This window comes from Cydia splendana, chromosome 1, assembly GCF_910591565.1.
Source record: "Cydia splendana chromosome 1, ilCydSple1.2, whole genome shotgun sequence".
NCBI lineage: Eukaryota > Metazoa > Arthropoda > Insecta > Lepidoptera > Tortricidae > Cydia > Cydia splendana.
In genome coordinates this window covers 10,186,256-10,200,985 of record NC_085960.1, presented here as the reverse complement: position 1 = coordinate 10,200,985, position 14,730 = coordinate 10,186,256, and the positions used below count along the sequence as shown (strand labels likewise).

The 14,730-nt window shown below is 35.9% G+C and overlaps 1 protein-coding gene across 1 annotated transcript in view; it reads left to right on the top strand.

Moving 5' to 3' along the window:
- The window catches only part of LOC134795720 (tRNA (adenine(58)-N(1))-methyltransferase catalytic subunit TRMT61A), a 97,230-nt gene that overhangs the window by 3,146 nt on the left and 79,354 nt on the right, over positions 1-14,730 (top strand). The window contains exon 4 of the mRNA XM_063767673.1: positions 503-632. Coding sequence (XP_063623743.1) covers positions 503-632 — 130 coding nt within the window. The remainder of the gene's footprint in view (positions 1-502; positions 633-14,730) is intronic.

Sequence of the window (14,730 nt, the reverse complement as noted above, 5' to 3'; positions counted from 1 at the left end):
GTGCGAACCACGGGCCAGGTCGAAGTCATGATAACAATGCGCTGAACACCGCCAATATTTACGATAGTTGCGTGTTGCTTCTCAATTTCCATGAATTTCACTTGCAAATGGGACATATTTTTGAGATGATTTGTGCACCCATATTTTTACAGTTGACTGTACGTATTTACTTTAACCAACCAGACACATCGATGTATTTTATGTGTTTTATCATTATCAACCAGAAATATCTGCGAGCGATACTAACCTTTTTTTATAAGTATCAAAGGAAAAATTGAGAACTCAAACTTACTTTATTAGCTTTCTAAACACCGATCCATAGCTCGAGTCTTGCCGGAAGCGGTGCATCATCAATTTTTCCTTTAATATAAAAATTGTGTGTTTTAAATGTAGTTATTTTTTTACTAGCTTAGTTTAGTATATACTGATGATTTGGCTGTTAAACATTCGTTTTCATATTAGTCATAGGTACCTAAACTTGCTCACGAAGACTCATTTTCAGGCAAAACACAGAGACGTGCTCGAGCAAGGATTTGGGGAGGAGCAGAACGGTAAAGCCGACGCTGTGTTCTTGGACTTGCCGGCTCCTTGGCTCGGTGTGCCACATGCGGTCGCCGCTATGAAGGAAAATGGTAAGTGTGTAGTAACTAGTAACTCAATAAATGGTTCAGTTAGAGTTAAAAACGAAAATCCATCGATCGAATGCAAGAACGATAGAGATATGTTGACACAGGCAGCTAGACCATATCCACGGGGGTGACGTATATAGCGTGTGCGTGCTTAGAGTGCGCAGCAGTGGGGTTCCGGCTTTACGCCAAGTGCTACGGGAAGTTTGACGCTCCTATACAATATACAACACTGTCACTGCCGAGGTGGTGTCAATTTAGGGTAGACATAGACCGAATCTAATTTTCACATTTACAATACAAGTTGTATGGATTCTGAGATTTATGATACTTTGTAGTATAATATGTACTCGTCTTGATTTTCAATTAAAGTAAAAGCTAGGTCTCTAAGTGATTACACATATGTATTATGTACATTTTTTATTTGATACCTATCTATAAGTTACATTTTGGAGGAAGACTCAATTCGGGACGGATTCTCGATATTGTTTCTAATAGACAGACCGCTAGCTCACATTTCCTCTTAATCAAACACGCTCAGTAGTTAGTGTAAATTTCAGCCGTTGAAACAAATCACTATAACTAATGCTCACCGTGCCCGATAGCATCGTCGTATGCAGGAACCCGCAGATCTTATAAATCGACTGAACAGATTGCGATCTGATTACCCGGTGTCGATTATTCAGATCCCTTTGTAAGTTATTCGATTCTATTCATTGAACTAGCTGTTGCCGAACTAGATAACGAATTCAGAATCGATTCATCGATTTGTGTTCGATTTGATAGTAGTAAATTTTGCACTTGTTAGGGCTGTTAATTGATGTTAGATTTGGTAATTATAATACTTTATAAGTATTTTACATAATGCGTTGAGGAGACACACTTGCGTGTTATAAATGCGAAATAGCTAGAAATACAAAGGTAGGTACCAAATTTTATTGCCATTTATAAATTTGTATCTTAGATGTTGGATATAGTCGATACTGGCATAATTAAATGCCATCAATTAGGCCGCACAAATCAATTCAAACATTTTTATAATAACTCCGAGGCCGATTCGGCCACGGCTACTGCTATCAACTCCGTTGCTGTCTCTGGTATGCTATCACTAAAGCAAAGATGGACTAAGGAGGCCTTCATTCAACGAGTAAAATAGAATTTGCTTTTACATATGTAATTCTTGTGTGATTTAGGCATACAGGTTTACACGTTGTGCAACTTTCTCATACAGCCTTGGGCAATCAGTTTTTTTTTGCACTATTTATACGTACAAAACATTTTGAACAAACCGTAATGACGGTGACAACCCTAAATTGATTTCCCTAATTGGAACTAGTTATATCGCGATACGGATCGCAAGTGATCGGCCGGTCGCGACAAACAACACAATAACAGTTGTTAGTTATCCTTGAAATTGCTCTTAGTTGCTCCATTGTTAACAGGCAATGGAATTCGAACTATCAGAATTACGATGACCGAGCTGAGCGATTTAGATACAGTGGGTATAAGTTGTCTTGGTTACTTCTTGCGTGTTAATGTCGAATTAGAAGTGTTAATAACGATGATAATCCTATTTTATCGGACTGTTGCAAGCAATCTATCAGAAGGAATTGTAAGAATCAAATCGCTTTCAGGTTTATAACTGGATAGCTTTTTTGTACCTACTACTATCCATTTCTTTGACATACGCTGTAGGTACTTACCTAGAATACCTAGCCCAATTTACATGATAGATTTTGGCATTTCACACTTCTATTAACTTTAGGTTGATCTTTACTAAAAGTCTGGAGCCTGTCACTCATTACTATTTTATACTCCATAAATACAAGTACTTTGAACTTTTTGTTTTTTGGCCATGAACCTTATCTCTTACGCCTGGCAACTTGTGATTAAGATAAAGTGATATCGATAACCGATCCGTAACGAGGAGGTTGGACATTCACTATGCCAATGAATTGGTGTTTGTAGCAGTAGGTGTAGACCCGCTATATGCGCATGAGCTAAAATAAAACTATGGTTTTGACTGCTGAAGGTTTTTACGACACTAGAAAACAAACAACTAACTATATTATTTGTTAACAAGAAAGTGTGTTCAAATCTATGAACTTAATGCCTTCTCTCTGTGTAGGCCCTCATCCAATCCTTACAAGAGCGTAGTCGCTTCAGTAAATGTCTAGTAAGCGACTAGCTCAATAGGTTAAGATTTTACGACACAGGCCAATTGCTATGAGAAATAGGGCGTCTATCATTTACCTCCAAGTCTCGGACGTCTCCACTTTCCTTCGCATTATGGTCAATTTTGGTAAACACTTGTTTGGCATCTCCGCAACATAGAACCAACATATAATTATGTTGCGTTGAAATATATGCAGGCAAATCAGCGTAATGTGCGGTTGACGTAATGTTTGTTGTGCAATTATAATATGAATTGCTTACTTTCGCAAGCTCTTAACTCATTTAATGATATTCAAATGTAGACTTTATTTTTATACAACTAAGATTCACTTTTGCCGATGAAATATTTATCATACGAGATGTGCAAAATAAGTTGTGGATAGATATTATGTGCCGCATTGAAGATGGGGATAATATGTGGCGTACCTAGAAATGATGCAAGGCTTTGTGATCGGTGTTTAGTATTAGTACCATAACTTGATGATACATATGAATTTATGCACATAATATTGAGCTTCAAGTTTGTTGCTCAATGAGTTCTGATTTCAAAACTGATAGGTTGCTAGTACCTACCTATAGTACAGTCAACGGTAAAAATTTGGGTGTACAAATTATCTCAAAAATATGTCCCATAACTCTTATGTCAGTGAATTAAGAACTATGGGACATATTTTTGAGTAAGTTGTCTACACCCATATTTTTACCGTTGACTGTACCTACTTCTATGGTTACCTGCGACATGCATGTGTATATACTTTCGGGCACGAAAACCGAGGAAGCGAAATGAGACGCCGATTTGCACATCGTCCTGCTCTCTCAGCCTACGAATAGTCCGAATCCACGAACCTCATGCTCAAACTTTAGTACCTATTTTCCACGTATCATCTTTTTCCAAGTCATATCCCAAAGGAGTCCACTCGGTTATGAATGTTATGATGGTTCGATACATTTTTAGAAAAATTTATAAAAAAAACATCTAGGATTGATGATGATGTTGATGATTTACGCAATCAGTGATCAGCATTTACCTACATAACGACTTTCTCTACACATAAATATTCTTACAAATAAAAATACATAGATACCCCGCTGCACAATAAATCTCCTCAATACATCTGGGCTCCAAACAGTCTACCGACCACAACACAATCGGAAACAATTTCTTGGCGTCGAAAGGCAACTCTTTTGTTACAAACATGTCTAACAAACTCTAATACCCTTTAAAAATCAATGCGAGCGTAACTAACGATCGTCTCTGTTAGACCGTAAGCCTCTATACCCATATTTATTGCTTGTCGGACTCTGTCCAAATATGTCCTATTAATAAATGGACAGCATACTCTATGAATCGGACTACAATAGGTGTAATAAATGTATGAGAAATGCGTGATCTATTACTTGTCAACTGCCACTAATACCACTCTTAACTTCGGCATTTTGGAAGTGTTCTGGGATAACTTAAATTTTATTCAAGTATGATGTTTCAAAATTACCTCACAGTACGTTCCGTGTCCATAAATAAAATGCAGCTCTGAAAGTTTTGTCTAGCAGTTTGGAATACCTCATGAAACTTCGTCACGAATTTTTTTCTCCTCCATTTTTCTTATTTCCAACTTATCCACACCTCTACGCGCAACATGGCCAATTTAAATATCGCACCATCTTCGCGTTTGCATTTGTAAGATCTGTCGTAAGTGCAGTTCAAGCAGTTATTATCTTTCTCATATAGGTATCAGTAATTTAAATTGACACGGAAAATAAGAAACAACAACACACAAAACCTAAATAAATATAAAAAAGTGACTAATATATATTTTTCTTACATACAATATTGAGTAACAACACACACGAGAAAAACAAACAAACATATAATCCCAACAAAACAAACCAAACACTAAACTGCCTTAATCGCAGTAACTAACAAATGTTCTGACGGGACACGTAACAAAAACCTTCTCCACGGTGGTCCGGCGCGGAACTCTAATAAGACAGTCCCCTAGCTCAACTGTCGGGTTCAGGACGTTATCTGAGTGTGAAAAATAGCGGCCTTTATGCCAGACTTAGCCTCGAATGCGAATAGGATAGAAAGCTTGACGGAACATTAAGAGTTTAATTCGTCCTGTGGGAACTACACGAATGTACTGTTTGGTGTCACAGTTTAGTACGTAGTAAGATTTATAAGTTCATACTTGGTTGGCCAAAGGATAATACGCGATCCTTCTGTTCCTGGGAATGTTTTCAGTTTAGTATAGGATTTTTTATTTCGTGCGGGAACGTTTTCCATACTAACGGAGAAAGTATTCGTCACGAGAAAGACAGAGCTCTTGATAGTTATGAAAATATTTTAAACCTGGAATCAGTGTGCCTATCTAGTCCTTGATTCTGATTAGGTATAAGTAAGTACCTAATAAATATAATAACGACGTATGTGTTCTGTTCGATATTAAACAAATATTGATGCAAACGCATCTACGCTCATATTTGTGGCATGCAGTGAGCTAACAGTGAAAATCTGTGTCACAATCATAATCCCAGTGATTGATCGAGAATACACATCGAAATGCAAACGACAGCTGACAATATTATCGGCACACGCGCGCTACTACACTTAAAACAGCAGCTACAGCGCATGCAAATGGTGTACATTTCTTAAGGCGCAACGGAGATGGCGGTTGTGATCAGTCAGTAGTAGAAGTACATGGCCAATACGTACGTATGTAAACGAAGTGTTCAAAATGACCCAAGCATTCATTATCTTACAGCTGCACTTCTGGTGTTAATAATTATGTATTCCAGGGTGACAGATAGTTTTGGCGCGTTGTGACTATTGATGCTTTACAATATACGAGTAAATTACCTATTAAAATATTCTATAGCTTGTAGGAACTCATTACCTATACCAACTGTAGATCTTGTGTTTCTTATATGGGTACCTAACATTAATTTCACAGGATTATAAGCGAAAAACATGGTAAAGTTAAGAATCATCCCGTATGTTACATTTACCAGGTCAATTCAAACATTTCGCAACACAACACTTAACTGTCCATCGGAGGTAATTACGAAAGGCATAAGGTTACCAAGGTTACCGATGAACAGTTAAAACTGTGGGCGATGGTACTTGCCCGTACATATATTAGCGCGAGCCAGACGCACGATAATTAAATGACATAATTTAGATATCACTTTGATGTCAGTGTATGTATGTACGTTCGAATTGGCCCATACTTTCAATTAGATACGCACTATGCTTAAACACACTCATAACTAATTTGCTTGCTTGTATACTAACTAACTAGCCCTAAGTTAATCTCGCATCTTAACGAAGCGTTTAAGTTGATTAGCATAGCGCTGCCCCCTGATTAATGCAGTCGCGATAAAGCGTTATTCAATAAAGGTTTAGGTTGAACCTTCACCTTATTGGAGCTTATTGATCACCACAGCCGATGCCATCAAGGATTTGCAATACGGATATTGAATTAATTACTTACATGTCGTTAGTGATAAACGTGGTACCCACATATGAGTAAAAAATAGAGATATGCAATTATAAACGGTACCTATAGATAGATACACGGTACTTAACGAAGATCAAGTGCAGGACGATTCATAAGAACTGCCAAGTAAGGATCTGTTGGGTATAGGTGAATAAAAGTATCCAATATAGCTTAATTCATTCCATTCGCGCCAGCATTTTGAATTTACCAGTAGGTAGGATATATATTCGCGTCATAGTGTCAGTTTGCTGTTACCGCGTCAAAAAAGATGTTTAGGTACATACCTAATATGATATCAAATTATCCATCTTATCTTAAAGCTGTTTTTCTAAACACATTAAAGGTTATCTGTCTGCTATCAAATATGTAGACCAATCACGGAAATCAAATGAGTTCATGACAAGAGAACTTCAATCACATTCCGTATGGCACCGCTGGATAGCAATCTAATATCCTTGTTACTTTTACTCAACATGTCGTATAAGAAATAGCATGACATAACATGTCCCTTTAGGCGTTACTCTCACAACACTATATTACAAACTTAACACTACTGTTGCTCTAAATAAATTATATTACTTATCAGAATAAGAATAAGATCCAGTGTTGTTACGCGGGCTACTTCTGCAACGATATCTTAAAAAATAATCCGCACTTATAAAAGCCAAGTTACGAATGCGATTATCAGAATTAAATCAAAATAATATACTGAGCATTGTTTTCTTAGAGATAGAGTATTAGAATGTGTTGGGGGACAGCATATTTAAATTGGTAAGAGTGCAGCACTAAATCAAAACGCAGTCAATTAAGATAAAGCTCGGACAACGACAGCCGTGGACAATAGAGCATGTGATTGGGCCGGAAACAAATATGTGTAAGGAACATATTTAAAGATCTGAGTCAACACGGTGTATTCTCTTCTTTTATCATTTAATTGTTCCTTTAATTCTTAGTTTGTTAGTGTTTATTACGACTCATTTCCCAGGTTGTATTTGATCATAAGAAAATTTATGAGAATAGACTAGAATAAATTTTAGTCCGGACGTTTAAACAATGTAAACACTTTTTATTAAGAACTAAAAAGATATTTCTATAGTCTTAAATTATAGCGAAATAAGTGCCTGGCTTGTGAAAATTGGTTAAAGTGTATATCGCCATTTTAGTATTAAAATACTTGTGCAATTTTCGCACTCCGCCGCACCATATGACTAACCAGCACTTTGTTCAGCTAACCGACTAACAACAGCACGGTGAATAGAATTCCTATTAATATTTAATTCGTTCAATGCTGCAGTCGAGTCTACGAAACAAAACATAAACTTTATTCAAAGCAGCTGTCATCGTTGTTAACACAAAAACTGGACAGGCCGGAGCTGTATTCAGAGGTAAAACATGTTTAAGTTTGATAAAGCTTTTTATGTGGGTACCTATGCTTGTTTTAGATATCTTCGAAATATTTCCTCGGTTCATTAAATAGCCTTAATGAAGTATGTAAGTACTTCATTAAAATTACTTTATGATATCTTAATTAGCTACACACAGTTATAGCCTCTAGTTTTTACTCTCAAAGCATTGATTTTTCATTTTATGAGTAGGAATGTACGTTTTTGTGTTGTCAGTTTCGATTTTGCTGAAATCTCTCTAGCATAGGTATCTATTGTCCGTTTAAGATATTGTACAAGATTTCTTTGTAGCGATGATTCGCAAGTCTATTATAATACGAAACATATCAAAACTACTTATATTTATGTCTATAATGTAATGTACTCGTCGTTACAATTTTACATAACATTTCTATTAATACAAATTATTACTTTGCATGTTACACCGCCTTATTTTTCTAATGAAATTTTTAGATTTGACTATATTTAGGTAGAGCAAAATATAAAACTAGAGTATTTGTTTACATTTATGAAATTATACTTAATCTTTAATTTCTTTCTTTTTACCGTTTAAATACCTTCGTTTTAAAATCCTTTAACAGCTTTACATTTAAGTACACTATTGCTAATAAAAGTTTTCATTGGATACATCGGTCCGAAGTTGGATCTACCGAATAAATAAATTTTCACTAGATCTATCTTGAATCTATTGTTTGGATCTATAGAATAGAGAATGAAGGAAAACGTAACTCCACGTACCTATCAGGTTGTATTTTAACAATTGTATTTTCCAATCAAATTATTTGCTGATTGCATAAACTAACAACAACTAGAACTAGATAGACTCAAAATTGCTGACTTACTGCTTCGTTACTGAATTAATAAGTCCTGACCGCGGCTAGAATAAAATTAACATAGGATTTAGCTATAATTCACCACCTGACAATTTTAACAAATTTTGTTTTCCGTTTAATTTAAATCTAAGTTTAATTAGTCCTCACTGTTAAGATTAATCGAATTCCACTCTTTCAAACGTAGATAACCCACGATATTGTGATAAATCGATGCTAATGATTTAGTAAGAATAGTAAGATAAATTGCATTGCGTACCTGGCATTGATATTATCTTATCAAACATCTATGGTGAATAAATTTAAATAATTGTCAAAATACGACTTCTTCATTTTTGTTTTGACGTCTAATAGGCCTTTACGACGTTAACACGAAGGTAATATATGTACCTAAGTATTTAGTTTTCACGGCCGATAGGTACGGTATGACTTTTAGCAAACATAATATATGCAGGGTGCATATTTGGTGCCCCCTTGCTCCCGAGCTATTCCAATGGGGCGCGGTGATTTCCTGAGTATGGAATTCAAAATTCATAGCTTACGTATTATGTATTCCTAAGCCAAGTGTTAGACTTTATAAGACATTAAACATGGTCAAGTACCTGGTAACTAAATATAATCAAGGTAAAACATAAGACTTAATTAATCTCCAGTAGTTTATTTATCGTTGGCTTCATTGGTCATAACATGACCTTATGGCCCACATGACATCATATTAAGTCATTAACCTCATTAAAATTATAGGTACAAAAGTAAGCGTTTACCGAGGACAAAATACAATTAATTGTACTTTTGACCTAACGTAACCTAGATTAGCATTAGATATAGATAAGATATAAGCTCGCTGGAACTGGTCTCGATGTAGATCAAAGCACAATGTCAACAGCTGGCGAAGCGAGCTTTGGTGTTGCGTGCCGTAGGTACGAGCTTACATTGTTGAACTTTACCTAATGCGCTCCTGTTACTGACTGCTAGTGACACTACCGCGCGTTATATGCATAAAACTTTATTGAAACATTGACTCGAATCCATTTTGCGTAGATCATCAAGCTTAACGCCTGTTCTTATGATATCCTTATTTTACGTACCTATTTCACCTACAAAAATATCGATATAGGTACCTATTTAGATACAGCAAACTACATGAAACAGTTTTGCAAAACCAATAAGCTGAACCATCCTATGTGAATCGAACGACGAACAGTCGAATTAAATTTCGAACAGTTGGAATTAAATTATGTCTGGGAAACCATTTTGCCAACCAACAGCTTACTTATGCATGCATACATTAGTGGAAACCACTGCATTAATTATTATCCAATTCAACTAATCTTGTCACTGAGATTATCTAGCGGTAGATAAGTAGAAGTCTATGATTCTTATGATCAGCTCGGTTCAGGAAAATTAATGTCGAAAGTTTGGCGCGTTCATTAGTATTGTCTGAGCCGAATTAATGTCGATATTATCGCGGACTAGATACTAATAAGTGTCCAGTTAATAAGTAAAGCATAAAATTAATACAGACATTAGGCTGCCTTTCTCTCGGTGACCCCTCGCCTTGACTCGCCGCGCCCTGCTCGCATACCGGGCTTGTTCGTACGTCATTCATATACCAGGTCAAAAGGGCTTATATAAGTTAGTAGCACAACGACGCATATGTCGTTGTTTATTACAGTATGTGGCATGCCGGCCTTATGTTCTGTAGGATTCAAGGAGCTGACGGCTTGTTAATTATAACTACCAATGCTAACCTTCAAATTGATTTGCCATTAGGTCATGTGATCATTTCGAGATAAGGCGGCGAATCTGCCGAAAATGAATGCTACGACTTTTCGACGAGCTCTTGCTGCAGAGTAGGTGTAGTTGTAATACATGACACTACGATACCCGTGTTTCAAATAGGTACAACTCGGCAACCAACTTGCTCGTGTCAACTTGGTGAGGGTTCCGTTTGTTTAGTAGAACCTACAAACTGCAACTCAGTTAAATACTCACACGTTTAATTTTGTCTACATTTACTTTATTAATAACACATATTAATAAAGTTCTGCATAATATACAAGCTGATATCATACATTTATGCAAATCATAAATGTAATGAAATTCACGCACATCCGTATTATTTAAATAAAACATAAAAATGGATGGTTCGTGAAAATATGTAAACCTTGACTGAATCATCATCGACGTAAATAAAAGTTTGCCATACCGAATCATTCAACCACTCAAAAAGCCTTCATTATCATCGTTTTTTACAAGCTTCTATTAACTTGCAACGTTCGTGTATAAGTTCGTTTGTTCATACATACTTATTTGTAAAATAAATATTGCCTTCAAAATTTGAATATATCGCCGGTATATTTCGAATACCTGTTGTTATACGATTGAGTTGAAATTTGTCATAAGTACTTATTATAAAATTTATAAAAGACCGGTGCCAATGTAATACATATTATAATGACATCGAGCGGATATTGATTAATATTAACCCCGGAACTCTGGCATAAAACCTCATTTTAGTTTAGTTTTGTTAGAATCGTCTTGATGAGCAGATGACTGTTGAAATTGAAATACAGTGGACGATAAAAGTTTGGTATCAAAAATAAAAAAATAGAAAAAGTTATTTTGGAAATCTTTTCATTTTTGAAAAATCAAAACACCAAAAGTGTATAATATTGACTTTTATTCAAGTTCATTAGCGTCGTTGTTTGTATTTAGTACCAGTCTGGGTCACGTTGAAATGATTTAGTTTCAATATGGTCGGACGTCGCGGTAAATGCGGCTGTCGGGCTGTAGTAATTTATACCTATTGCCCCTTGTTTATTACAGCTTGCTTATATAATAAAAGGCAGTTTTGCATGGGAATTTATTCCACTAAAACCACGGGTCTTATGACGTTAAGTAGTATTCGAACTGAAAGAATAATAAATTTGTCTGCCCTTGCATGATAAATCTATAGCGGATACAACATTAAATCTTTTATAATCTAGTCCAGTGTCTGTGTCACTACTGTGATCATCATCATATCCAAATAGTGATTGTCAAAATGATTACTGCTCAATATTATTCTTTTTAGCTTACCAGGCAACAAGTTTAATGCAACTGCTGAATATTGTTTTCGATGCACAGAACTTGGCGAATAGCAATGGTTTTTTTTTTGTAGTACATATTTTTGAATTCGTTGCAATTTGTGTTTTTGTATCACGAATTTGGAACCACTCTTGTTGGCAAGGGGTAGCAATTTTTAATGAATCGATTTTGTATAATCTGCACTTTTTTGGTATTTTTAAATATGCATAGACACTCATTAATTTGTATTAGAAGAGTGTTGTGCATGATGAAAGCTTGTACATATTACAAATCGCGTGTTGTGGCTATACTCTCGCATTCTATTAATATAAATTGAAGTCGATGAAGTCGTCAATTCAATGTAATCTTCACAGACGCGTGTTCAAATTATGTAAAGAGGAACTGCAATGGAACTTTATTCTATTCAAAACAGAAACGAATGGTTCGCATTAAAATCATTTATGCTAGCAATTAATAGAGACCGGTGAATGTTTTAAAACAACTCTGAAAGCGCCCCCGGGCTATGTGCGCAGTGTGGTTCTTTATGCTAAATGGTCGAAAGCACGCTATGAGTATAAAATTATAAGCTATTTATTTGAGTCTGCGTGTACGGGCCGTAAGTGTTATTTGCTGCATCTATAAGTGGCAGGTCATATGTAATTATGTGTTTCGGACAAGGGAGGATTGTGCATTCGGGCCATGTCTTAACACTCCCCCTAAAGGTGCCGCCTTTATACTAGGGCTCCCGGTATCCGTGTTACACGCCGAAACGAATACCCGTGTTCTTAAGACCGGCGGTGCTAAGAACACGGTTTACACGGAACCGCCGGGATCCGGATACGTATCCAAGAACCGTTCCCAAGAAACGTTTCTCAGATACGTATCTCCGTTTACACGGGTACTTAAGACCGGCCCGAACGGATCCGAAACAGTTTGAGCCAATCAATGCTCTAGCTCTGGGTATGCAAGGTCTAGTATTGAATGTTGACTTCAGATGAACTCGTTTAGCGTACGAATTTTTTTTTTAGTTATTTATAACAGTTTTAACACATGTGTTAATATAACATATTTAACCAACTATACAATACAGGGTAATTTTTGGACCGTTAGCCATATTGTGCGAGGTGATTAGGTAGGCCATACTGAACAACTTTTTGTATGGGACCAACTCCGAATACACAAAAATTTTTTTGGCCGTTTCATACATTTTGGTCGAGTGGATGTCGATGTCGACGTTTTCTATGGGAAGGCCAAATTTTTTTTGGGATTTCGAGGTTGGTCCCATAGAAAAAGTTGTTCAGTATGACCTACCTAATCACCTCGCACAATATGGCTAATGGTCCAAAAATGACTCTGTATATGAATGGAAGTAGGTGTCCCTATTCTATATAGTCTACTGTTTTTAATTTTGAACTAACTCGTCCCTAGTTTAGAACCTTAATTAGGGTTCCGTACCCAAAGGGTAAAACGGGACCCTATTACTAAGACTCCGCTGTCCGTCCGTCCGTCCGTCCGTCCGTCTGTCACCAGGCTGTATCTCGTGATCTGTGATAGCTAGACAGCTGAAATTTTCACAGATGATGTATTTCCGTTGCCGCTATAACAAAAAATACTAAAAACAGAATAAAATAAAGACTTAAGTGGGGCTCCCATACAACAAACGTGATTTTTGACCGAAGTTAAGCAACGTCGGGCGGGGTCAGTACTTGGATGGGTGACCGTTTTTATAGATAATGGTACGGAACCCTTCGTGTGCGAGTCCGACTCGCACTTGGCCAATTTTTTTTTTACTATTATTGCTTTTAAGTTAATTTCATTACATATTACATTTCAATCAAAGAAACACATTTTATATATAATGGTGTAAGTTATATAGTTTCGCGAAGAATAGGTATGCAGACAAATACTACCTACTACTACTTTGTGGTTATTTGTTATTTTTATCAATTACCTAACTGTTAGATTAGTTACTAATCTACCAACGAAGCAAAAAAAGTACAGCGGCATTTGAAACACAGGATTTCACGCGAGAACCTTAAAAACCCATGCTACCTTGGTTACCTTGCAATTATATTGCTAAATACATTAAGATAGATCTCAAAATTGGTAATCATTCATGTTGACTGGAGTCACTTTCACACTAGTGCTCAGGTAATAAATGCCGGCCGGTAGTGTTCCATTCATTAGAACTAACGTGTTGTTTTCCAATACCCTTTTGTCTGATATCGCCGAAAACAAGTAGCGACCCAAACCATTATCAGAACTGCCATAGCTAATTATAAGCTTTATGTCGGTGTAATAAGGAGAACCTGTCTACACATATATGAAATTGTAACAAATGCAGCGGCTAAAATTAAAGAAGCAAATGAACACGAAATAAATATGACTTTTAAGATTGTGTTTAGGTAAGTAGGTATGACTCCAGTTCGCCACTTAGTCGGCCAATTCGTAAAATACAGTCTTTCCAAGTTACTTTAATTTAAAATCGTTTTGTTGTTTTGTTGCTAAAATTGTAAATAATATTTATTAGTACAGTCTTAAAGTTCATTTTATATGATAATAAGATAATGAATTTAAGAAAAGTCATACTTTTCATAAATTCATACTAAATTATATTAAAAGTTGTAAATACATTACTTATTGGCAGATACACATGATTACAGTGTAAACTCTTTATAACGTCACTCGATTTAACGATAAACTCCTTAAAATGTCGAAATTGCTTGACTTTGGTTGGTTTACCTTGTTTTCTATACAGTAATACTACTGACTCTATTTAACGACAACAATACGGCATAATACATCATTAAGAAATACTTTCTAAGTTGCCGAAATTGATAAAAACTGCAGCTGTGTACGTTTTTTTTGTTTGCTGTTTTGTTGTTTTATTATCTAGCACGTGTTTACTTCGACTGACGTACCGGAGATTCTAAGAAAATTTGTCTTTTGTTTTTGTATGATCAACTTGCACATGTTTACCTCGGGCACTAGACTTTTGACAAGATGTTACACGTTATAAATTAATAGGCGATGTTATTTGTATGAAATGAATGTTTTTCTTGTGCAAAATGTGTCTTCTAATGTATCTGTTTATAATATACTTAATATTATAAACAGATACATTAGAATA